General features: G+C 48.3%; 1 protein-coding gene across 1 annotated transcript in view; it reads left to right on the top strand.

The window, feature by feature from the left end:
- The window catches only part of DNAH3 (dynein axonemal heavy chain 3), a 103,026-nt gene that overhangs the window by 50,358 nt on the left and 27,346 nt on the right, over nt 1-25,322 (top strand). Inside the window, exons 29-44 of the mRNA XM_048492850.1 lie at nt 254-362; nt 1,723-1,836; nt 3,947-4,123; nt 6,685-6,776; nt 8,661-8,880; nt 10,045-10,179; nt 12,559-12,670; nt 14,637-14,878; nt 15,470-15,570; nt 17,129-17,234; nt 18,832-18,961; nt 19,541-19,777; nt 20,276-20,379; nt 21,956-22,250; nt 23,486-23,665; nt 24,930-25,053. Of these exons, the coding sequence (XP_048348807.1) occupies nt 254-362; nt 1,723-1,836; nt 3,947-4,123; nt 6,685-6,776; nt 8,661-8,880; nt 10,045-10,179; nt 12,559-12,670; nt 14,637-14,878; nt 15,470-15,570; nt 17,129-17,234; nt 18,832-18,961; nt 19,541-19,777; nt 20,276-20,379; nt 21,956-22,250; nt 23,486-23,665; nt 24,930-25,053 (2,478 nt within the window). The remainder of the gene's footprint in view (nt 1-253; nt 363-1,722; nt 1,837-3,946; nt 4,124-6,684; nt 6,777-8,660; nt 8,881-10,044; nt 10,180-12,558; nt 12,671-14,636; nt 14,879-15,469; nt 15,571-17,128; nt 17,235-18,831; nt 18,962-19,540; nt 19,778-20,275; nt 20,380-21,955; nt 22,251-23,485; nt 23,666-24,929; nt 25,054-25,322) is intronic.

The raw sequence follows: 25,322 nt of genomic DNA, 5'->3' as shown, positions 1-25,322 counted from the left end.
GCGGCAGAGGGCAGGACTTGCAATTATGGGTTTAAATTACGGGTGGAAAAGTACCAACAGGACGGTTTTGTTTTGGGGTTGTTGTTTTTTTTTTTTACAGTTAAGAATTGTTCAGAATCATTCTGGATTATTTGCATGCCCAATTCTCAACTGCTTTGTAGAGGAAAGTAGATTACAGGCATCAGAAACAAAGCCGTGCCATTGTCAGCCCGTGAATCACGTTCCTTCTGCTAATTCCCACTCGTGTCTTTAGAACGTTAATGGGGGCTTTGAAGCTGAACCTGGGAGGTGCCCCGGAAGGACCCGCGGGGACTGGCAAAACCGAAACAACCAAAGACCTTGCAAAAGCCCTGGCGAAGCAGGTACCCAAATAACCGTTTGCCCCGACCTCTCTCGAGTCTGTTGAGAGAAGCTGTTTTCTTTTTTTGAACGTGGGCGGCCGTCTCCAAACTGCATCAGATGTTCACAAAGACCAGAACAAAAGGGGAAGCTCTAAGCTCTTTTGTGCACAGACTCAAAAAGGTAGAGGACCCTCTGCCCTGTGTACATTCAGGTGTAATTTGTGAGCATGTGGTCTGGAAGCTTTGTAGAGAGTTACCGGCAGTGGATTTCCTAGAATCATAGAGTGGGAAGAGACCACAGGGGCCATCAAGTCCAACCCCCTGCCATGCAGGTGTCAGACTCTCGAGCATAGAAATAACGGAGACCGTGGAAAGGTTCTACAGCGTTTATCCTAGATATGAAGAGTAACATACTAAAGTTGGATCTGAGTGGGAAACTCAGATCTCGCTACTTTATTTCACTAGCCCCCCTCCCCCTGTTGCACTCCACACCAAATGGTCACTGCACTATACTACCAAACATCAAAGGACTTGGGAACCTTTCGCACCTCTTTTGAAGCGGTAGACCGGCGCCCGGAGGTTGCTGAGGGGAAGGAAGAGAGGGACATTGCAATAGCAATAACATTTGCATTTCACTCAGAGAAAACATCAAGCACAGTCAGCATGATCCTGACAGCAGGAACACACAATCAAAGCACCAGTGGTCTGAATTGGTGCAAGGCAGCTTTGGTCAGAGACTGACTGTCCCTTTAACTTACTGGGAACGTTTCTGGCTGGCCTTTGACCACTAGGAGCCATGAAGGCTGCTCAGCCTAGACCCGGCCGTCGGTGGGAATGGAAACAAGCGTCCAATTTATCTGCTGCTTTATGGGAGGAGGGAACAGGCAAACTGATGCCTGTCCTCACTGCTACAGGCAGGGGCCACTCGGCTCCTGGCTTGCTCCTGGCTGTTTCAGTTTCCCGATCTGCCCTTGTTTTCAGCATGTTCATCCTAACAGCATGCCAAGCTGCGAGGCAGCAAATGGAGCTGTTCCCAGTCATGGTACAAATTTCATTTGTCAAATTCCTGGATGTGGTGAACCACTGTGGTATCGTGTGCTAGTCTAGTCTCTGGGAGATCCAGGTTCAAATACCCACTTTGCCATGGAAGCTTGCTGGGCAACCTTGGGCCAATCACACACTCACATCCTAAACTACCTCAAAGGGTTGTTGGGAGGGTAAAATGGAGGAAAGAACAACATGAACTGCTTTGGGGAGACAGCATGTAAAGGATCACACAGCTGCCACAATTGCTAGTAACAAAAAGGCAGGTTAGCAACATGAATTGCGGGCAGCGGTCCTGCGTCCACTGGAGCTTTTAATCCTCTCTCATTTCTTCCAGTGTGTCGTCTTCAATTGCTCTGATGGACTCGACTACAAAGCCATGGGCAAATTCTTCAAAGGGCTGGCCCAAGCCGGAGCCTGGGCCTGCTTCGACGAGTTCAACAGAATCGAGGTAACGCCATTCTGACAGAGACGCTTGTCTCTGTCACAGCCCTCTAACGTCAACTTTGCTGAGCATCGTATAAGGCTCTGCTTTTGGCCTGAGTGTTTCTTTGATCGGCCCTGCTGGGGAAGGGTGGCACATAAAACCAATAATAAATGAACAAACAAACAAAACTTTATTTATAATGTTGTTGAGCTTGGAAGTAGGAGAACAGTGGGATTTTTTTTTTAAAAAAGATGCAAATAACATTTATTTTTTGGGGGGGGAAGGGAAAGGAGATTGTAAGCCCCTTTGAGTTTCCTTACAGGAGAGAAAGGGAGGATATTTCCTCCTCCTCCTCCTCTCTTCTCCCTCCTTCCTCTCTCTTCTCTCCCTCTTCTTCTCTTTCTTCTCTCTTCTCCTCTTCTCTCTTTCTTCCTTCTCTCTCTCTTTCCTTCTTCTTCCTCCTCCTCTTCCTTCCTCTCTCCCTCTCTTCTTCTTCTCCTCTCCTCTCCTCCTCCTTCTTCTCCTTTCCTCCTCTCCTCTTCTTCTCCTCCTCTCTCTCTTCTTCTTCTTTTATAGTTTTGAGCTGCTCTCAGCTCATTGACACGGAAGGATGGTCTATAAATCAAATCAGATCAGATGTTGGTTCTGGTGGGTTTTCCGGGCTGTGCAGCCGTGGTCTGGTGGATCTTGTTCCTAATGTTTCGCCTGCATCTGTGGCTGGCATCTTCAGAGGTGTATCACAGAGGGAAGTCTGTCACACACTGTGTCCAGATCAGATGTGTTGCTGCTGTGGAGAAGCTGCCAATGCCGTGTACGCATAGCCCAGTTCCCCACTACCTGGACAGCTCCCTTGCCGCTTACTCTTCAGCTGACATTGCTGGACAGCTCCCTGGGGGTTCCAATTTTCACTCTGCATCCCGACCACCCTTTCAGAGGCTGGGGGGCTACATTCAGTTGGACCTGGATGGCCCCTGAACACAGCCCCTGGGGGCCATTCTTGTTTCAAACCGTATTGCTTAATGTGGACACTCTCCAGCCCAGGACTTTCAGACCTTAACACATCCTTTCAGCCCAACTACCTGAACTGTTACAGAGGCTCAGTGGATGATGTCCTTTATATATTGTTTCAGAGGGTGACCATAGAGTCCAAAAGCCGCTTAGGGACTAGCAATTTTTGTGGGGTGTAAGCTTAGTTCCCTTTGTCTGGGGACTCCCGACAGACCCCGTGGAGCAAGGCAGCTTGCAGGGAGCAGCCCCTCCCTGGGCCAGCAGCTGCCTGGGCTCCAAAGACCGCACTGTGGCAGAAGAGGTCTGGAAGGCAGGCCGAGATGCACCCAGGCATGGCCGACGCCGTGTCAGAAACCCAGGTCCTCAACAAGGGGCCTAGAGCAGGCCCACAAGCCCAACTGAGACCTCTGCGCTCTTGGGAGCAGCAACAGCCGCAGAAGGCCCTTGCTTTCACCTCCTGCCTGTGAGCTCCCAAAGGCACCTGGTGGGCCACTGTGAATAGCAGAGTGCTGGACTAGATGGACTCTGGTCTGATCCAGCTGGCTCGTTCTTATGTTCTTAAGGCCATTGCTTTCACCTCCTGCCTGTGAGCTCCCAAAGGCACCTGGTGGGCCACTGCGAGTAGCAGAGTGCTGGACTCTGGTCTGATCCAGCAGGCTTGTTCTTATGTTCTTAACAGAAGAGGTGGGGCCTAGCCTGGTGAGGAAGCAAGCAAGCTGGATGAAGACCCTTAAAAGCTCTGAGGGAAGAGCCAGGGGAAGGGCCGAGGGCAGAACCCAGATTGTGGGGATGGAATAAAAAGGTTGACGGCCCGGACGGCTGGGAAGGATGCTCCCATGTAGCTACTGGCCGACTAAGGACCTGTTAGCCTTCGGAAAGGGCCACTGATGCACAGCTGCACCCAGGTGCCCTGTCTGAGGTCAGAGGAAGTGTTCCTCAGACCATGAGTAGGGACACCCCAGGCACCGCTGGGGCTCAGGGGCTCAACACCCTTATCTGATGAAGGAGCTTTGACTCCCTGAAGGTTATACCCCCAAACCTCTTGCTGGTCTCTAGGTGCTTCTGGACTTGAATATGGCTGTCCTTTCTGTGTCTGACCAGTGTTTTGTTTTGTCTCTGTGGCTAGGTTGAAGTGCTTTCCGTAGTCGCTCAGCAGATCCTCAGCATCCAGCAGGCCATTATTCGGAAGCTCCGGACGTTTTTCTTTGAAGGCACAGAGATTTCCCTTAACCCTACCTGTGCCGTGTTCATCACGATGAATCCCGGGTATGCTGGACGAGCAGAACTCCCTGATAACCTGAAGGTAAATGTCATCTTCTTCTAGCAAAGTTACAAATGTAAATGGACTGATAACCCCACCTGCGATACAATGCACTCAACCACACCTTTGCATAGCAAGTTCCACCCAAACACTTATTGATTGGTTCCCTACCCTGGGACATGGAGAATATATATCCCACTAAACATTCCCTTCTCATTAGACACAGCGTGTAACAGACTTCTCTCTGTGATATACCTCTGAAGATGCCAGCCACAGATGCAGGCGACATGTTAGGAACAAGATCTACCAGATCACGGCCACACAGCCTGGAAAACCCACAACAACCAGTTGAAGCCAGCTGTAAACGTCTTCAACAATACCAGAAAGCATTGATTGCTGGGAAAGGCCCAGGGGAAATGGACCTGGAGAAAGATCTCTCATGCATTTTTTTCTAACAGGATCTGTACTTTGCATACAAACAGATTTTTTTGGCCATCAAATCACAGGACCCACTCCCACAGGGCCCAAGGAGTAACGGGAGCAGACTAACAAATCCCGACGGTTCAGAATGGTGGAGGACAGTGTCTGCTTACCACAGAGACTGCGATAGCTATTTTCCAGCAATTGAATAAGATTTCTCATAAGCTAGAGCAGCTTAACACTCCACTGTAGGGTGAGCCAGGAGCGGCTGGGGGGGATAATCAAAACCAAAATTTGAAAGCCGGCTTCCTTAATGACCCTGACTGCCCACAGAGGTATGGGCCCTCAACAGTTCCTCAGGCTAAGGCATCTAAAATCAATCTAAACTTCCAGAAGACAGTTTTGACAAACAGTATGCTGCCGGCAACACTCGAGTGGCATTGGAAATAGCTTGTGTCCCAGCAAACTGTAGCTGCTGACGGAGCAGGAAGGAGATTATTTCCTCACTAAGTCTTTGGCTTTGCATGGAGCCTTCTTGTGTGGATCTAATTGGGGTTGAGATGCTTCCTAACTCCACTAACACGGTAGCTGTGTAAATAAACAATGTCTAGTCTGGCCCTCCCTTTACCTGCCTTTCCTCTACCTCTCTCTGTCTCTCCCCCACATTTCTCTGTTTTTCGGTAACTTCCTACTTCTTTTGTCTTTTTCTCTCTTAAAACCCTTGAGGGAGGAGAGAAACTGTTTCTGGCAGCGGATCCAGTAATTGAAAACCAAAGCATTACGGGAGTCAGAGGCTGAATGCTCATGTGGTCTTACACGTCTTATCCTCATTCACTTACATTTTGAGGAAAGATCCTGTAATGTTCACCCGCGTTCTGAAATGTTATCCTTTGGGAAGGATTATACCGTGTGCGTTTTTGGAACGGTTACGGTTATTCTCATTTGCATTTCTGAAGCCGCTGGTATCAGTCAGGCAAAACTAATCCTTATTCCCGGTCTTATTAATTCTGGAAGTGATATCCTCTGATTATTCATAACCACAGAACCAAAGCATAATTTCTGAACACACAGTTGCTTTCCACCATATAGTCTTGTTCTTCTGTTTAATGTTTTGAAATGACATAAATCGTGGGTGCCATTGGAATGAGCCTGAACCAACCCTGCCCCCTCTTCGATTCTTGGTTCATGAGGATTACAACCAAAGAAGGCTCACCGTGCATGTAGAGATTCAGAAGTGGTTTGGGCACCTCTGTTTATTTTATGTTTATTAGATTTGTATTCTGCCAAAGCAGGCTCAGAGCGGCATCTGACGATGAAAACACAAACAAAATGTTATGACACCGTCAAAACTCCAAAGCAGGGTGGGACAATTTAAAACTACAATATCTCCCTTGACACCCATACCACAAAATCGTAAAATACAGAAGGGAAGAGGAAGGGAGGAGAAAGAGAGGACAGTCAAGTTGGATCACACTCCACAGCTGCCCTCAGCTATAGGCCTAGCAGATCAGCTCTGTTTTGGCCCTGGGGAACTGAAATAGTTCCCGCAGGGCTCTGGTCTCATTGCACAGAGCGTTCCACCAAGTTGGTTCAACTTGGGATCCAGCAAATGGAGTTTATGCCGCCTGCCTCTTGCTTGGTGTAGTGGTTAAGAGCAGGTGGATTCTAATCTGGAGAACCGGGTTTGATTCCCCACTCCTCCACCTGAGTGGCAGAGGCTTATCTGGTGAACCAGATGTGTTCCCGCTCTCCTACATTCCTGCTGGGTGACCTTGGGCTAGTCACAGTTCTCTCTGAACTCTCTCAGCCCCACCTACCTCACTTTAAGGTGTCTGTTGTGGGGAGAGGAAGGGAAAGGAGCTTGTCAGCCACCTTGAGTCTCCTTACAGAAGAGAAAGGTGGGGTATAAATCCAAACTCTTCTTCTTTCTACCACCACCAAGCAAGTAGACTCTCTCTGGCTTTAAACAGTCTGAGACCTTCTGCCCAAATTTTTCTTTTGTTGCTGAGGATTGTATTGCACGTCGGTTCTTGGTTTCTGGTAAAATGTGCCTGTTTCCAGTTCTTCAGCCCCACGAGTGCAGCTTGCTTGTGTACCTTTGTTTCACCGCTACCTGGAACTCCTTTCATTAGACCCTGTTGTCATTTAGCCACGTCTCTGCTCGACTTCCTGTGCTTCTTTAGGCATTATTCCGCACAGTAGCCATGATGGTCCCGGATTATGCCCTGATTGGTGAAATTTCGCTTTATTCCATGGGATTCCTTGACTCGAGGAGGTAAGTTAAATCAGGTTTGTTTTTTCCAAGATTCTTATTTACCTTAAAAAATTACCTGTAATGTACTACCACCTGGGGGAGGAAACAAACAGCACAGCTGCTTTTGGAATTTGGCTGTGCTCAGGCCTGGCATCAATTTTTAGGTGTGACTTGAGAGGATTCCCTGTGTGTTTTCAATGTCATGGAAGGCATCATCATCACAGATGATTCAGAAATGTTTTCTCTTAGTTTATAGTTTGTTTTCTCTTGTGCTATATAACATGGTAAAGTACTGCCAAGTCACAGCCAAGTAGGGTTTTCAAGACAACGTACTTCAGAGGTAGTTTGCCATTGCTGTCCTCCACATGGGCTTGGCGAGTTCTGAAAGAACTGTGAGTGGCCCAAGGTCACCCAGAAGGCTTCATGTGAAGGTGTGGGGAAACAAACCCGGTTCACCAGATTAGAGTCTGCCACTCTTAAGAGCCAGCATGGTGTAGTGGTTAGGAGCAGGTGGATTCTAATCTGGAGAACCAGGTTTGATTCCCCCACTCCTCCATCTGAGTGGCAGAGGTTTATCTGGTGAACCGGATGTGTTTCTGCACTCCTACATTCCTGCTGGATGACCTTGGGCTAGTCACAATTCTTGGGAACTCTCTCAGCCCCACCTACCTCACTTTAAGGTGTCTGTTGTGGGGAGAGGAAGGGAAAGGAGCTTGTCAGCCACCTTACAGGAGAGAGAGGTGGGGCATAAATCCAACCCCCCTCCTCCTCTTCCTCCTCCTCCTCCTCCTCCTTCTTCTTCTTCTTCTTAACCACAACACCACACTGTCTCTTTTCTCTTCCTTGCGGTTTATAATCACAGTTCCTACCTTTCCCCACAACAGGCATCTTGTGAGGTAGGTGGGACTGAGAGCATTCAGAGAGAACCATGTGACTAGCCTAAGGTCCCCCACAGGCATCATGTGGAGGAGTGGAGAATTGAACACAGTTCTCCAGGTTAGAATCTGTTCGTAACCATTACACTACATTGGCTCACATGACACTAATGCTGAATGTTTAATCGAAGATTTGATTTATACGATTTAACCTAAGGTGTGACCATCTTAAAACTGCTTTGAATTAAAGGAGGCAAACCTTTTTATACATAAAAAAAGAGATCAGCCAAAAGCCATGAGAAATGTCAAGGAAATACAGGGTCATAGGTTGTAATGTTTCCAGGGCGAAAGAACTGGATAAAATAATTATTGAATATACTGTTGGGCAGACATTGACTAAACCCTGACACCCCAGGTTCAGAAGCAGTATATCTCAGAATACCCGCTTCAAGAAGGTAGACAGTGGGGTCTGATTGCTGCTGACAAGCTTTCCTTGTGGGCTCACCCAGAAGCGTGTGGCTGGCCGCTGGATCAAAAACAAAGTCTGACCCAGCGGAGGAATTCTCGTGTTTTTCACGATAAAATATTGATGACTTTTTTTCTGCCAGCAATCGGCAGAGGGAGAAATGCCAATAAAATTTTTAGTATTTTGAGTTAGCAATGATTTCTTTCTTGTTAGAGCCACAGAGCTGGATCCCGCAGCCGTGCTTTCCTCTGGCAGAAGGAGGGTTTCTGGGATGCATGGCACTCTTGCTAGTCTCTTGATTCAGTGTCTGGCTTCTCCACTTTCCCCTGCTAGCAGGAAAGACTTGTGGAATGCATTGACCAAAAAAAATCCCCCTGTTCAAATAATTAACACACACACCCCATGCACAAACAAGAACAAAATTGGATTTTCATGTTTTGAACTATCCCTGAATTCTGTTATAAGCAGACTTGAGTGTATCTTTTAAAAAAAAAACATAGATGCTTTTATCGATTTTTTCCTCACCGTGGTGTGTAATTTGTAATATGTTCTGATCTTTCGCAGCCTTGCCCAAAAAATTGTGGCCACCTACCGCCTCTGCTCCGAACAGTTGTCTTCACAGCATCACTATGACTACGGGATGCGTGCAGTGAAGTCAGTCCTGACCGCCTCGGGGAACTTGAAACTGAAGTATCCGGATGAAAACGAAAGCGTCTTATTGCTCCGGGCGCTGCTGGATGTTAACTTAGCGAAATTTCTGGCACAGGATGTCCCTCTCTTTCAGGTGAGATAATAAATCGAGACATCCTGAAGCTGAGGACGTCAGGCACTGCTGTTTGAACAAGAAATGTGTACATGTGGGAGAGATTGCCATAAGAACATACTGGCTTGATGACAGAGCCCGCAGGCTTCAAGACCTGAGCGATGCTTGCAAGGACAGAACATTTTGGGGCTCGTTAATTCCTCAGGTCACCATGAATTGAAAGTAGCTTGATGGCACTGATAACATACCAGAGAAAAACCTTGTTGGATCGGATCAAGGGTTCAACTTATCCGTCTGCTCTGTTTCCTACAGGGGGAAGGCTTGTGCTGGGCCCAGCGGAGAGAGCAACTTGCTGCCTCTGCCCCACCAGGCATGGCTTGGGTTTGGGGCTCCGGGAAGGCTGGCGGGGGAATGGCAGGCCTGGCACGGGGGGGCAGCTTGCTCCTCTCCGGGCCCAGCTTGCTCCTGGGCCAGGGAGAAGGCAGGTGGGGGACTGGTTTGGAATGCAAGTCGATGACCGCTCCCAATCAATCAGCACATGCATGTGCTGATTGGTGGAAAGTGGAAATCATGCATGTGCTGATTGGTGGAAACATGCATGTGCTGATTGGTGGAAAGTGAGTCGTCGATTCATTCCGTCCTTTAGGGGATTATATTGTATAATGATGTGAAGAAGGGTGTCTTTTTGCCTCTTCTGAATGTGAGGACGATCTGGTTGCCGTGTCTGTCGTTCCTCAATCTCCTACCCTGCTGGGATTTTAGAAAAAGGAAGACCAGTTTTCTTTAGCTTTCTCCCCCGCCCCATTTATAAATGTATGAGTTTCTTTCGTTATATGTTTCTCTGTGTTGCCTTTTTTCAAATCTCAAAAGTCCCAAACCCTTCGGCCTTTTGCTTATTGGGATTGTGCTCCTTAATCTTTCTGGGGGCATTTTTCCTACACTTTTCCAGCTCTACAATATTCTTTTTTAAAAATGGAAAACCTTGAACAGTGCACAATGTTTCAAATATGGCTGCACAATAGACCTCTCCAAGGGCATTGCAGGATATCAGCTATTAGCTAAGAAGGGTTTCTTCCGCATTGATGTAAAAGCAAGCTTGGAATGCGCTTGTCTACGGCTTTACTCCTGGGAACGCCACTCTAATTTTTCTCTGGCAAATTGCTTTTCTTGTCTTCCGTCCCACAGGGTATCATATCGGATTTGTTTCCCGGAGTGGACCTCCCGAAGCCAGATTACGAGCGCTTCATACAGGCCCTGAACAGCAATATCCACAAAATGAATCTTCAGCCGGTTCCGTGGTTCATTGGGAAGATTATTCAGGTTATTTAAAAGGATATTTGGCACCTAGGAAACCAACTGAGAGGAATGTTCTCATTCGTATGCATGACTCTTGAGAGGCAGATGGGGGGGAGCATGATATATGAAGGCAAGAAGTTACTAGAGTCTGATTACTCTGAGCATGTCAGAAGAGCCTTACTAGATCAGCCCAAAGGTTCAACTACTTCAGTGTCCTGTTTCCCCCTGAAGCCCTGGATGGCCCACAAGAGGGGATAAGAGTTTGCTCCCTCTCTGCAATTGGTATTAAGAGATACATATCAGTGTAAAGTGCCATCAAGTGGCAGCTGACAAGTAGCAACCCATTCGGGTTTTCAAGGCAAGAGATGAACCAAGTGGGTTTGATCCCCCCAGTCCTCCGCGTGAGTGGTGGGCTCTTTCCTGGTGAACTGGATTTGTTTCCCCACGCCTGCATCCCTGCTGGGTGACCTTGGGCTAGCCACAGTTCTCTCAGAACTCTCTCAGCCCCACCTACCTCACAAGGTGTCTGTCGCGGGGAGAGGAAGGGAAAAAAATTGGTGAGCCGCTTTGAGACTCCTTACAGGAGAGAAAAGCGGAGTAGAAATCCAAAGTCTTCTTCTTCTCTGCATGGCAATCCTGGTCTCCCGTGGTGGTCTCCCATTCAGTTACTAACCAGGGCCTTAGCTTCTGAGATTGGGCTAGCCTGGCCCATCCTGGTCAGGGCACTGAGTGGTTTTCTGCCTCCAAGTATCGAGGCGCCACTTTGCCATTTGTGGACAGTAGCCATGATGTGGTCTCTGTCCTGTTGTGGGGCAAGACTGGCCACTGTTTTGCTCCCCTTCCCCTACCGCCCTCCCCACCTCGGGTAAAATCCAGTTCCGTTCTCTCCATGGGTCCCCCAAGGGCAACTCCGCAGGGGTGTATCTCTGTAGCGTGCCAAGGAGTCAAGACAGGTAGGCAAGGACTTTTACAGACTTTGGCCCTTTCCATACATGCAAAATAACGCACTTTCAATCCATTTCAATCCACTTCAATCCAGCTGCAAAGTGCATTGAAAGCAGGTTGAAAGTGCATTGTTCTGCATGCGTGGAAGGGGCCTCTTTATTTCTACATAAACCACTTTATATATATAAAAAGCCAACAGTGTTTTTGTTGATGACAGTATAACTCAGTAACTGCTGGGCCAATTCCTCTGAAAATTCCCAGCCACTATAGTCAGCCAGGCGAGAGTATTTTTAGATGTTCACATACCTGAAATTTCACACCTGGCCCAGGTAAAACGCCCTTTTCCTGGCGCTCCATGGTGAAGGACATGCAGCTGCCTGTGTGTAACTGTCACCCTTAGAATGTTTGTGCTGCTTAGAATGTTCGCTCAGATGGCCAGATACGAGCAGTGGAAACAGTACATAGGCAGTAACTCGAGTGGAAGTGAAACACACACACACACACATACACACGAGGGAGAGGGAAGGGAGGGAGAGGGAGGGAAGGCATTCAAGGCAAGAGAGGGAGGGAGAGGAAAGGGAGGGAGGGAGTGGGAGGCATGCAAGGGAAGAAAAGTGAGAGAGGGGAGAGAGTGAGGGGTGGCATGCAAGGGAGGGGAGGCAGGGGGCCCAGCATCTTCATATGACCCACCCACCCTAGCAGAGGGAAAGGGAAGGGAGGGAGGGGGAGGGGTGGCATGCAAGGGAAGAGAAGTGAGGGAGGGAAGAGAGTGAGGGGCGACATGCAAGGGATGGGAGGGAGAGGCCAGGCACCCTAGATTCCCTGAATACTGCGGTTACAGTTAAGAAAACCAGGCACGCGTTACTCAGGAGTAAGCTCAGTACAGCAACTGTGACATACTTTGAATGGATGTGCCCCTCAGAGGGTTTCCTCAGAAGCGGCACCCATTGCTACCAACCAAACTTACTCCCAGGTACAGGATCATGACCAGCCAGCCTAGATGTATGGGAGGTGTGCCTTTCCATTCCCTCCCCCCCACCCCCAGGAATGCGGACACACATATCACTGACATCGCACAGTATCAGGCTGCGTGTTTGCATGAGCACGTACTGCTGGCCTCTGCAATTGATTTGCTGCTACTGTTCCTTTCCCATTTCACCACAATAAGCCACAGCAACGCGTGGCCGGGCCCCGCTAGTTTCTAAATAAACCACTTTATTTCTACAAGGCACCCAGGGTATGCTGATGCCTGCCCTGTTTCTGGGGTTTCTTTGAACGGTCAGGCCCTGTGTCCATCCCCCGTGGTTGGGCTTGGGGCTGGCTGATCCCCCCTCCAGAGAATCAATCTCAAACTGTCAGCCCACTCTCCTGTGCTGCTGGCATTTCCACCCAGGCCCGCTCCTCCCTGCATCAAACAACTCAACACCCATCGTCACAACATTCCTGTCCTCGGTACAGATTTACGAAATGATGATGGTGCGTCACGGCTATATGATCGTGGGAGATGCCCTGGGAGGCAAGACCAGCGCCTACAAAGTGTTGGCCGGAGCACTCAGCGACCTGAGCGAAGGTAACGACATATAAAACGAATCCTGCTGGGGATAGCGGCTTCCCTTAAAAGAACTCTGGGTTTAGATCTCCTTTCATGGGGAAGGACAGGCATCCAGTCCCTTGGCTTGTTGGGTAGTGGAGCGGCATCTAAATAAAGTGTTGCCAATAAAATAGGTAGATGTGCTAAGTTTTGTTGCTGCTGGGCTGCAAAACGGAGGGCTGTGGACCACAAGTGAGCCAGGAGCTCTGTGTTTGAAAGATGTTGTTTCATGCACAAAATTTAATTTAGTTAAGTGCCTTCATGCACAGGCGTAGCTACCATGGGGATCACATTATCCAGGACAAGTACCCGGCGCATTTCACCTTGTGGGCTGGCTTGCAAAAATTGCAGGTTCAAGCTTTGTGGCTTTCTTGCATTCTTCAGTATATTGTTTATTTCAATTTTGGCCTGCAGGGGGCGCAGTTTTTAGGCTAGTGGCACCAAAATTTCAGGCTATCGTCCGGTGACTCTCCTGATGATATCATCCAAGTTTGGTGAAGTTTGGTTCAGGGGGTCCCCATCCTCCATTGGGTTCAGGGTGACCCCATCCTCCATTGTTTCCAATGGGAGCTAATAGTAGATGGGGCTATCATTTTGAGGGCCCATAACGTCGGACTCCCTGAACCAAACTTCACTAAACCTGGGTGGTTTCATCAGGAGAGTCTCCTGCTGATACCACCCACGTTTGGTGAAGGTTAAGTCTAGGGGGTCTACAGGCCATGGACCCCCGTGCTGGGTGCTCCATCCCCATTGCTCTTCCAATACCGGGAGCTACTAGTAGATGGGGCTCCCTTTGAAGGTCCATACAACTTTGGACTCCCCCTGAAAAAACTTCACTCAAACTTTGGGTGGTTTCCATCAGGAGAGTCTCCTGAAGATAGCCTCAAAATTCTTGGTACTTGTTAGCTTCAAACATTGCTCTCCCTGGACAGGCATCCTCACTTCTTTTCCCCAGGTTCTCTCTCTTAAATCCACCCCCTTTGGAGTGGGATTTAAAGGGAGAATCTGGGCTCCCTAGATTAAAAAAAAAACATTGAAAGTATTGGTTTGAAGGCTTTCACAACCAGATTTCAATCTGAGTTGTTGTGGTTTCTTACAGGCTGTGTTGGAGCTGTGGTCTGGAAGATCTTGTTCCTAATCTGTTTCATCTGCATCTGTGGCTGTCATCTTCAGAGGTGTATCACATGAGAGAAGCTCTTCGTTATAAGAGAAGTCTGGACACAGTGTATAACAGACTCTCTCTGTGATACACCTCTGAAGATACCAGTCACAGATGCAGGTGAGGAGTTCATTAGGAACAAAATCTACCAGACCGTTGTTTCAAGGCAGCCCAGAAAAAAACTCCATTAACAACCAGCCATTGACACAGTGATGCTGTTTTGGGGGTGGATGGGTGGGAAATCTACCCTGAAACAGCATCACTTTGAATGTTGTTTAAACTAGAGAGCCCAGAGTCTCTCTTTAAGGTGGATTTAAAAAGAGAATCTGGGCTCTCTAGTTTAAATGTAACATTGCGATGCTGTTTCAGGTGGATTCCCCTTCAAAAAAAAATAGCATCACTTTCAAATGTTGCTTCTAAACCAGGAGCCCTGGGTGTGTTCAGATTTATGTGTTGGGGCATGTTCTATAATGTGATGGTGACTTTGAGATGACCTGGTGCAAAAAAATGTTGTTTGGTCATGGTGGGGGAGGGACGCTGCCCATATGGTGGGGGGGCCCCGCAAAACTCAGATTTTGTCCCGGGCTCCATTTTCCCTAGCTACGCCACTGCCTTCATGCCTTGGCCCTACAAACAGAGAGGACTTTTGTAAGAGAAGGAGTGGATACCGAAAATGTTGTGGAGAAGCATGTGATCTTTGATTTGGCCTTGACAAACAGCTTCCAAACGGCGAGGGCCTGTGGCGGATTGTCTTCTGCCTGTTTAAAGATTTCGTCTCCCCTTCAGACAGTTCCACGGGGGAGAATGCGGTCGAGTTCAGAATCATTAACCCAAAGGCTATCACTATGGGGCAGCTGTACGGGTGCTTCGACCCCGTGAGCCACGAGTGGACGGATGGCATCCTTGCCAACACCTTCCGGGAACAGGCCTGTTCCACTACAGAGGACAGGAAGTGGATTGTCTTCGATGGTCCTGTGGACGCCGTTTGGATAGAGAACATGAACACGGTCTTGGATGATAACAAGAAGGTAGCCCGACAGTATCTTCCTTTGGTCACCGAGGAAGGGAAGGTGTTAAGACGTGCTAATGTGAAAACTGTGTGTTGTGAAGGTGGCATGTTGGCAAGATAGCTGACTTTGTCCATTCACATTGGTGCCAATTTGTTGTTGCCATGGGATTCCCTAGAGGTGGAGCAAGGGGAATCTGCATTTTGGGGCAATAATGCGGCAGAACCCTAAGCGTGACCCTGCTACACACCCCTCGCCTGCCCCCTCAAGCCACACCCCCACAGGGCGCATGCGCTTTGCGCGCTATGCACTCTGCCCCTTGGCGCTATTCCATTGGGTTCCCCCACAACAGTGACATAGTGGTTAAGAGCAGGTGCACTCTAATCTGGAAGAACCGGGTTTGATGATGATGATGATGATGATGATGATGATTATTCTTCGTCTTCTTCTTCTTCGTCTTCTTCTTCTTCTTCGTCTTCTATTAAGACACAGTAACATATGGGATTATTAAGTAAGGTTACCGGAGAGGCTTTAAAAGAGAGGCAATGTGCTGTGAGACTTAGTGAAATAAGAGACCTAAACGGAGGCCGCATGTGTTGTTTCCCATTCCAGCTGTGCTTAATGAGTGGGGAAATAATTCAGATGAGTGCGCAAATGAGCCTGATGTTCGAGCCCGAGGATCTGGAGCAGGCGTCCCCAGCCACGGTCAGCAGGTAACATGGAGTTCGACTCCTTCCCAGCTTTGCATTGTAAAATCTGGGCAACTTGAGAAGCGTCGATTTTGCTCTGGGTTTGGTCTGGCAGTCTTCGCCCTGATCCTTTCTGTTCCAAACCAGTTTGTTAGCACTCTGGGTGCTAATTTCTAGGTGGCGTCTGGAGATCTCCTGCTGTTTCCATCAATCTCTAACCAAACAAGGTCAGTTCTCCTGGAGAAAATGGCCGCTTTGGAGTGTGGACTCTATGGCATTAAAGAACATAAGAACATAAGAAAGAGGCTGCTGGATCAGACCAGAGTCCATCTAGTCCAGCACTCTGCTACTCGCAGTGGCCCACCAGGTGCCTTTGGGAAAGCAATGGCCTTCTGCTGCTGCTGCTGCTGCTGCTGCTGCTGCTGCTGCTGCTGCTGCTTCCGAGCACCTGGTCTGCTAAGGCATTTGCAATCTCAGATCAAGGAGGATCATGATTGGTAGCCATAGATCAACTTCTCCTCCATAGATCTGCCCAAGCCCCTTTTGAAGCTATCCAGGTTAGCGGCCATCACCACCTCCTGTGGCAGCATATTCCAAACACCAATCACACGTTGTGTGAAGAAATGTTTCCTTTTATTAGTCATATTCTTCCCCCCAGCATTTTCAATGCATGCCCCCTGGTTCGAGTATTGTGAGAAAGAGAGGAAACATTTTCTACCCCATGCATAATTTCATAGACTTCAATCAAATCATCATATCCCCCCTCAGATGTCTCATCTCCAAACTAAAGAGTCCCAAACGCTGCAGCCTCTCCTCGTTGCCCTTCTCTGCACCTTTTCTATCTCTTCAAGATAGAATTATACCCTCTGATGTCTCTCCCCTCCCTAAACCCCACCTTCTCCAGGCTCCACCCACAAATCTCCAGGTATTCCCCAGCCCTGAACCAACAACCCTACTAGAACTTGATAATGCAGGAGTGCGCTGCTTGCTTTCTTTCAAGACTCTTCTTGCACATTACGAATAGCACAGAAGAGGGGCTGCAGCATGCTAGATCTTACCTGGAGAGGCTTCTCTCTTTGGCCCTTTCCCCACTTACCTTAAGCCCCGCTCTACTCTCCTCAAGTAGCGCGGGGTCCCCCGGCACTCCCCACTACAGGGGCAGCGACAACACAGCCGCCCTGACGCTGCCGCTCTCACGCCCCCTCAGCGCGCGGCATCCCTGGCGCTCCTTGAAACGGTGCGCTCTTTGATTGACGCCCAGGCGCTGCCAGAGATGCAAAAGGCCAGCTGGAGAGTAAGCTGCTTCAGCACATTAGGGGCAGCAAAGGTAAGTGGGGAAACGCCCTTTGTCATTTTGAGTGAGGGATTCCCACTTCTTGGCAGTTAGTCAGGAGCTGACATTGTTTAAGCACTGGAGTGTTGGATCAGGAGGACTAGGTCCAAACACTGCCTCATTCACAAGAAGATGAGTTTGGATTTGTACGCCGCAGGGAGCTCTTCAGTTGCTCTAGGTTGGAATGTGTTATTCTTTTGCCAAGACAGGTCAGTCGGTGCAACAACAAAAAGTCTTTATGTCTTCCAGGTGTGGCATGATCTATATGGAACCTCACCAGTTGGGCTGGAAACCCCTGAAGGATTCTTACATGAACACGCTGCCGTCCACCTTGCAAGAGACTCATACAGAGTTGGTGTGTACATTTCAGATGCATTTTATTTTTGGATCATGTCACCTTCAAGCATCCTTGGTCGGATCCTTTGCCGTGCCAGCAATGGAAATTGTTGGGGCCAGGTCTTGCCTGCCTTTTCCTTGGCTCCGGAAGCCTGCCCAAAAGGCAATGCCTGGAGCCATACTTTGAAGCTAGATGTGTTTGTGTGCCATCAAGTCACAGCTGACTTGTACTAACTCCTTCATGTTTTCAAGGGAAGAGACTTTTTTTTTAAGGACAGGACTAGCTTTGAAAAAGAAGTCTCTAAATCAAAAGTCTACCAGAGAGACCTGCCAGGTGCCTGAAATTTTGGGCCTGTCCAAAGCATGTACTAAGGAGTGAAAAATCAAAGTTGCTTTGGCATAAAGGACTTGCCTCATTAGAGGTGTGAAGGCAAAACGAAGCAAGAAGAAAAACCAACTGCACTCGCTTCTATCAATAGAGCCAGGGAGCCAATTGGCCATGAAAAACCAACTGCACTCGCTTCTATCAATAGGTTCATTTGCGCCTGTCTCCCACAGAAAGAATAGGAGTGAAGATTCAGGTGTCTGGCAAGTGTGTAGAGGGAAAGATGTTCTGTCCCAGAAACCTCTTGGTGGTTCTGTCAGTTAGTAACAGGACAGAACTCAGTGGTAGGGCCGGTGTCAGCATAACCTGAGTTTAGGCAGTCCCAGGGAGCCAGTGTGGTTGAGTGGTTAAGAGTGGCAGGCTGTAATCTGTAGAACCAGGTTCGATTCCCCACTCTTCCATATGAGCAGCAGACTTTAATCATAAGAACATAAGAACAAGCCAGCTGGATCAGACCAGAGTCCATCTAGTTCAGCACTCTGCTACTCACAGTGGCCCACCAGGTTTGGTGATGAACCAGGTTTGTTTCCCTGCTCCTCCCCATGAAACCTGTTGGGTAACCTGGAACTAGAAGAAGAAGAAGAAGAAGAAGAAGAGTTTGGATTTATATCCCCCCTTTCTCTCTTGCAGGAGACTCAAAGGGGCTTACAATCTCCTTGCCCTTCCCCCCTCACAACAAACACCCTGTGAGGTAGGTGGGGCTGAGAGAGCTCTGAGAAGCTGTGACTAGCCCAAGGTCACCCAGCTGGCATGTGTGGGAGTGCACAGACTAATCTGAATTCCCCAGATAAGCCTCCACAGCTCAGGCGGCAGAGTGGAGAATCAAACCCGGTTCCTCCAGATTAGATACACGACCTTTTAACCTCCTACGCCACTGCTGCTCCTAGTCACAATTCTCTCTGAACTCTGTCAGCCCCACTTACCTCACAAGGTGCCTGTTGTGGAGAGAGGAAGAAAAGGAGTTTGTAAGCCGCGTTGAGACTCCTGACAGTTGAGAAAAGCAGGGCATAAATCCAAACTCTTCTTCTTCTTGGGGCCCGCTGCCCTCTTGCTCCCCTGCCTCCCCTGCCACCTGTCCATGTGCCACACCCCCATCTGCTTAGGGCTCTACCATCCATGCTGCCTGCCACCCGACATCACCGAGGAAGAACAGGCAGATAGAGCAGCATCAGTTCCCGCTAGTGCGGCGACCGCAGCCTTTTGCAGCCGTCTCCCCCTTTTCCGTTTGCAGATCGACGACTTGTTTCTGTGGCTGGTTCAGCCTTCGTTGGATTTCATTCACCATAATTGCAAAGTGATTGTGCAGACTTCTCCCATCCACTTGACCTTTACCATGATGAAGCTGTATACCTGTTTGCTAGGTGAGAATCCTCCTGCCCCCTCGTCCGCCACCCTCTTGCCCACCTGGATGTGCTATAATGTTACATTCGAGTGTTGCTAATATTTTCTTATTTATTGGTTTCCTGGCAAAGGTATGTAAATGTGATTGGACAAATCCTGAATCCATTCTAAAACAGCAAACGCAGAGTAATCCACATAAAACTTGGCTGATGTTTGTAAACCAGAGTTCGATTTTCTTCGTTGCATCACCTCCTCACCAAAGCCTCTGGTCCCGTCCATGTTGCATCTCATGGCAAACAGTCTTCCCTTTGAGGCTTGCATGCCCTGAATGTAAAGTCTTCTGGCAGGAGCTGATGGGAATCGTAGTCCATGAACATCCGGAGGGCCAGAGTTGAACACTCCTGCTTTATTCAATTGGCATTTTTATGGTGTTGTGTTTTTCCTTCTTGGGGTTTGAAATGGTTGGTTTATTGTATGGGGAGCTTGAGCCAAAATGTGATTTTGAAATCTCAGTGGGAAAAAAACCCCAGTGTGTAAATGTAGATGATGCTTGTCATTTGGGCATTGCTTTCGTCATCCATTTACGTTTTCCATTTCAGATGAAATAAACAAATCAGGCGAAGAAGAAGGAGAAACCATGTCCAGCCAGCAGATCACCTTGTGGCTGCAGGGCCTCTTCCTGTTCGCCTTGGTCTGGACCATTGGGGCCACCGTCAACGCCGAGGGCAGGAAAAAATTCGACCTCTTTTTCCGGAACATCTTGTTGGGAGCGGACGATGACAACCCCCGCCCCAAAAGTGTGAAGTTAACCAAGAACAATATCTTTCCAGAAAGAGGTGTGTTTACGCTGTGTGTTGATGTTCTTTTAAAAATCGAATGTGATTTGTATAACGGTTTAAGCAGAGCTAGATGTGAATCTGGGAGCACCTTAGAGACCAACAAGATATTCAGGGTATAAGGTGTTCAGGGGCACTCTAATCTGAAGAAGCGGGTTTGATTCCCTGCTCTGACATATGAGCTGTGGAGGCTTATCTGGTGAACCACATTAGCTTGTGCACTCCAACACATGCCTGCTTGGGCTTGTCACAGTTCTTCGTAGCTCTCTCAGCCCCACCTACTTCACAGGGTGTTTGTTGTGTGTGTGTGGGGTGGAAAACAAGATTGTAAGCCCCCTTGAGTCTCCTTACAGGAAAGTAAAGAGGGGTTAGAAATCCAAACTTCTTCTTTTAGGGTGAGAAAATATTCAGACACATATTCAGGTGTTATGATCTAAACAGGACCCAGAGTTCTTTTGCTGGTTTTGATGTGACCCCCCTTTGGCTTTCCTTTCCCAGGGACCATCTATGACTTTTATTTTCACAAGCAAGCCAGCGGGCAGTGGAACATGTGGACCGAGTACATCACGAAGGAAGAGCAAACTATCGCTGCTGACACAAAGGTGAGATGTCAGAAGGGTCTGTTGAAGAAAGCCATGTCAGCACATATAATTGAGATTTTGACCAACTTGACTGACTGCTCATTGGTTTCTGGGCCTCGGTTGAAGTGCCCCTGTTCACCTTTGAAGCCCTAAATCAGGGGTGAACCTCCAGGCTTTCCAGAGGCCAGGAACTACACGTTTCACCATCATGGCTCTCTTACCAGCATGGCCTGATGGGAATTCAGAAGTTCCTGAACATCCGAGAGCCGCTGGTAGGGGCTGATGGGAATTGTAGTTCCTGAACATCTGGAGAGCCGCAGGTTCCCTACCCCTGCCCTAAATGGTTGGGACAGTTAGATTGGAGTCCAGTAGCACCAGCAAGATTTTCAGGGTGTAAGGTTTTTGGGGTGGTACTGGAGCCAATGGGATATAGTGGTTAAGAGCAGGTGGGTTCTAATCTGGAGAACTGGGTTTGATTCCCCACTCCTCCACCTGAGTGGCAGAGGCTTACCTGGTGAACCAGATGTGTTTCTGCACTCCTACATTCCTGCTGGGTGACCTTGGGCTAGTCACAGTTTGTTCAGAACTCTCGCAGCCCCACCTGCCTTACAAGGTGTCTGTTGTGGGGGGGAGGAAGGGAAAGGAGCTTGTAAGCCACCTAGAGTCTCCTTATAGGAGAGAAAGGTGGGGTATAAATCCAAACTCTATTTTTTTCTTCTTCAAATCTAGCAATTCTACTTAAGACCGAGATGGCTACCCTCTGAAACCAAAATGGTTTGCAGTGGCAGTCTTTCTCCTCATACCTATCCCAAAGTGTTAGGTCAATAATTTGAGGCCCTGTTGTGTTTTCACCTCTGTCCAACTTATATCCAACTTCTTGGAAATCTGCCTGCTTTCTTCACGGCCTGCCTTTTGACAAAAAACGGTATTTGTTGACATTAATCTTCTTTTCCTGATACTTCTGTTCGTGTTGTTGTGATGTTGATGGTCTGTATGATTTTGGATCAGTTCAACCATTTTCTTTTCACCATGTATTTTGGTTCACTGTATGGTTAACATAAAACCAGGTGGTTAACTCCCTTGAAGACCTTTTGCCAAGTGAAGGACAAAATATAAATGTTCTAAGTAAATAACAAATTGGGTATTTCTGCAGTCCCAGACAGGTACCTCTATCCCAGCGGTGGCGAACCTATGGCACGGGTGCCAGAGGTGGCACTCAGAGCCCTTTCTGTGGGCACACGTACACAGAGTTCATCGGGGGGGGTGAGAAAATCAGCCCCCCAACACACATCTAGGCTAGCCTGGGCACGATCCTTTACCTGGGAGTAAGCTCGGTTGCTGGCAATGGGGCTTGCTTCTGAGTAAACCCTCCTAGGGTCGTGATTCACCCATTCGAAGCATTGCACGGTTGCTTCACCAAGCTTACTCCCGAGTAACGTGCGCCTCGGAGCCAACTGTTTTTTCTAAACTAAAACCTCAGTATTCAGGTTAAATTGGCACTTTGCGATGGATAAGTGGGTTTGGGGTTGCAATTTGGGCACTAGGTCTCGAAAAGGTTTGCCAGCACTGCTCTATCCTGACACCATCTTCCCAACAGGTCTCTGAACTTATCATCCCAACCATGGAAACAGCCCGGCAGACTTTTTTCCTGAAAACGTACGTGGAACATAACATCCCAGTGCTGTTCGTGGGACCCACCGGTACAGGGAAATCAGCCATTACAAACAGCTTTTTGGTCCAGCTCCCAAAGGTCAAATACATCCCGAACGTCGTCAATTTCTCAGCCAGGACCTCAGCAAACCAGACCCAAGATATCATTATGTCGAAGCTGGACAGAAGGAGAAAGGGACTTTTCGGGCCTCCAGTGGGGAAAAAGGCCATTGTGTTTGTAGGTAAGAGTTATTCTACCTGTTTATTACATCCCTTATAGCAACCCTGTGAGGTTGGCTAGGGTAAGAAAGATTGACTGGCCATCCAGAAAGCTTCATGGTCTCACGCTCAAACCACTACATCATGTTTCTCGTACGTTCTCATAACTTTAGATTGTTTGCAAGACCCACCTGAATAGGTGTGGAACCTACCTGTACAGGTCTCAGTGAAAAAAGACAACCTTGGGCCTTCTTAGGCCTTCTCTGTAGGAGAGTGTTTTAAAGTACTGGGGCCACCACAGAGAAGGCCGTCTGGCCAGCCCCTTCTCCCTAATCTCAGAAGGCAATGGAGCCACCAGGAAGGCCTTCCCCCACCCCCCGGCTGACCTCAGTGCCCAGACAGGTCTATACAAGAGGAAGTGTTCCTTCAGATATATATGGCCCAGGCCACGTGGAGCTTTGTACGTCAGCGCTCAGAAAAGTGTCGGAGAGGACTGGTACAGTGGAACCTCGGTTTTCATTGGCTTCAGTTTTCATCGGTTTTGGTTTTCATCGATGTTTTCAGTGAAAAATTTGTTTCGGTGTTCATCTATTTGCCTCAGTTTTCATCGATTTGCAGTAATTTGCAGGGGTTTGTGGAGAAAAATCACCCGGACAAAGCTGTTGCAGGCAGTGTCCGCAACTTGTTGAATGACAATGTCTTGCCCCATTTCAGACAAATCTTAAAGAGGTGTCAGAAACAGACCTCTTTGGACAGCTTTCTGGTGCAGCATTGGTCCACTGGTTCTGAAGCTGGTCCTAGTGTTATTGTTTGTTACTGTTTTCAGCATTAAACTATGTTTATTCACCAAAAAATGTGTTTCTGGTATGTTTTTGGAGTGCCTAGGACAGATTAACTGGGGTTTACATTGATTCCTATGGAAAAGTTTGCCTCAGTTTTCATCGGTTTTGGTTTTCATTGATTCTTTTCGACAGATTACCAACGAAAACCGAGGTTCCACTGTACATTCAGGGGAACCGAACCGAAGCAGACGCAGATTAATTCTAATCAGCCCACTACCATCCCAACTTATTTGACCCATGGACTGTAAACTTGTGGGCACATCCTGTCTAGGGCTTCCTGCCTGTGGGCCCCACAAGAAGCCCTGCCTGTGGGCCCCAGCGCATACCCCCACCCCCACCTTTGGTTCTGCTCAGGTCTGCCTGCTGCTGTGATTGGGGAGGCTGGCATCCTGTGACCTCTCGTTATCCTTCCTCAGACGACTTAAACATGCCAGCAAAGGAAGTCTATGGAGCTCAGCCGCCGATCGAGCTCCTCAGGCAGTGGATCGACCACGGCCACTGGTACGACAAGAAGGACACGTCAAGGCTTGACATAGTCGACCTTCTGTTGATTGCGGCCATGGGGCCTCCAGGCGGGGGCAGGAACGACATTACAGGTACGACCGTGTCCGTGGGCCCCTACAGTGCACCATAGATGCAGCTTATTCAGCTAGTTAAAGAGGAATTTTTTTTGTCCTCCAGAGTAGACCTTGGCTGTGATCCAGAAATCAGCTGTGAGATCTTAAATCCCTTTTGGACGGCTGTTTAGACATACAGTTTGATCAATGAAGGGCCTGCCACCATTAAGGTCAATAGCTGGCTTCATTCAGCACACCAGAACTCTTCGCAGGAATCTGAATCTGGCTTTTAGGAATTAATAATGACCCATCAAGCTGTTCTGTGCTGAAGGCTTTAAGTAGCCGAGGGGAAGGGGAAATTCTGAGAGGAGTTATGCCCCCCTTTTCCCCTGCTGTTTTCCTGATCTTAATTACCTCCTGGACGCTGCTGATATGGTACTTCCTTCACGTGTTTCTTGAAATGTTTAGCCACTCTGGGAGAGTGGAGGGGGGAATTTGATCAGAAAAAATGGCAGGAGTGGGAAGGGTGAAGTGCATTTTGTGCTCACTCTGTCCCAGAGGCGTAGCTAGTGAAAATGGAGCCAAATGCAAAATCTGAGCTTTGCTGCCCCCCCATTTGTTCGTTTGTGTTTTTTTGTATTTTGTAGTGTTTTTTCAGTTTTCAGCCTGTTCAGGCGTAGCTTTTGTGATAGCAGCATAATGGCCAAATTCTCAGAGTATCGTTAGAGAGATCATTCCTGATAGATACCAGCCAGTTAGGAAGTTTAGGTGCTGCTCAGAGGGTCCAAAGGTATGGACTCTCAAAGGTGTAGCCCCCATCTCCTATTAGCTCCCACTGGAAACAATGGGGATGGGACTCCCTTTGGGAGTCCATAACTTTGGACCCCTGAACCAAACCTCACCTAACTTGGGTGGTATCATCAGGAGAGTCCCCCGAAAACTCCCTGAAATTTTGGTGCTGCTATCCCAAAAACTGCACCCCTGCAGGCCAAAAACTGAAAAACACTAAAAAATACAAAAAAGGCCTGAAATTTTTGTGGGAGCCTGGTGCGACGCACACACCCCAGCCCCCTTGTAGCTACGCCTCTGCTGTGTCCCCAGTCAAATCCAGAGCCCTGTTACCTTGTTGGTGTTTAAAGTCCATTGCCGCCCGAGGGGAGGATCGGTACAGCTCAGAGTCTCCAGACAGAAAATAAACACAAAACGCTCTCATCTGTAAAAGGATCTCTAGTGTACCAAAAACATATATGAGCCTGCCGATAGAAAGGTGTACCATGCTGAGCCACCTTCTGTCTCTGAACAGGACGTTTCACACGGCACTTGAACATTGTTTCCATCAGTGCCTTTGACGACGAAACTTTGACCAAGATTTTCGCGTCAATTGTCGACTGGCACTTTGGCAAAGGATTTGACGTTTCGTTTTTGAGGTAAGTGCTGGCCTGGGCATCCTCCCTCATCTTAAAATAGATTCTACAGAGCTGGAAAAGATGCAGAGGGAAGGGCAACTAAAATGAGCAGCTTCCTGCTGAGGCAAACCTCAAAAACCGTGGTTTTCGAGTTTGGAAAAAAAATAGGGAGTTCTGTCGTAGCCAGAGGGCAGGCCATGATAGAACTTTATCCAATGATACGTGGCGTGGAGAACAATAACCCTTTACTGTAATACTAGTTGGCATCCAACAAAGCCGTGGGTCAGACA

Source organism: Sphaerodactylus townsendi, linkage group LG04 (genome assembly GCF_021028975.2).
Source record: "Sphaerodactylus townsendi isolate TG3544 linkage group LG04, MPM_Stown_v2.3, whole genome shotgun sequence".
Classification (NCBI taxonomy): Eukaryota; Metazoa; Chordata; class Lepidosauria; order Squamata; family Sphaerodactylidae; genus Sphaerodactylus; species Sphaerodactylus townsendi.
The sequence above is the reverse complement of the archived record's forward strand: the minus strand, read 5'-3'. Positions and strand labels throughout refer to the sequence as shown.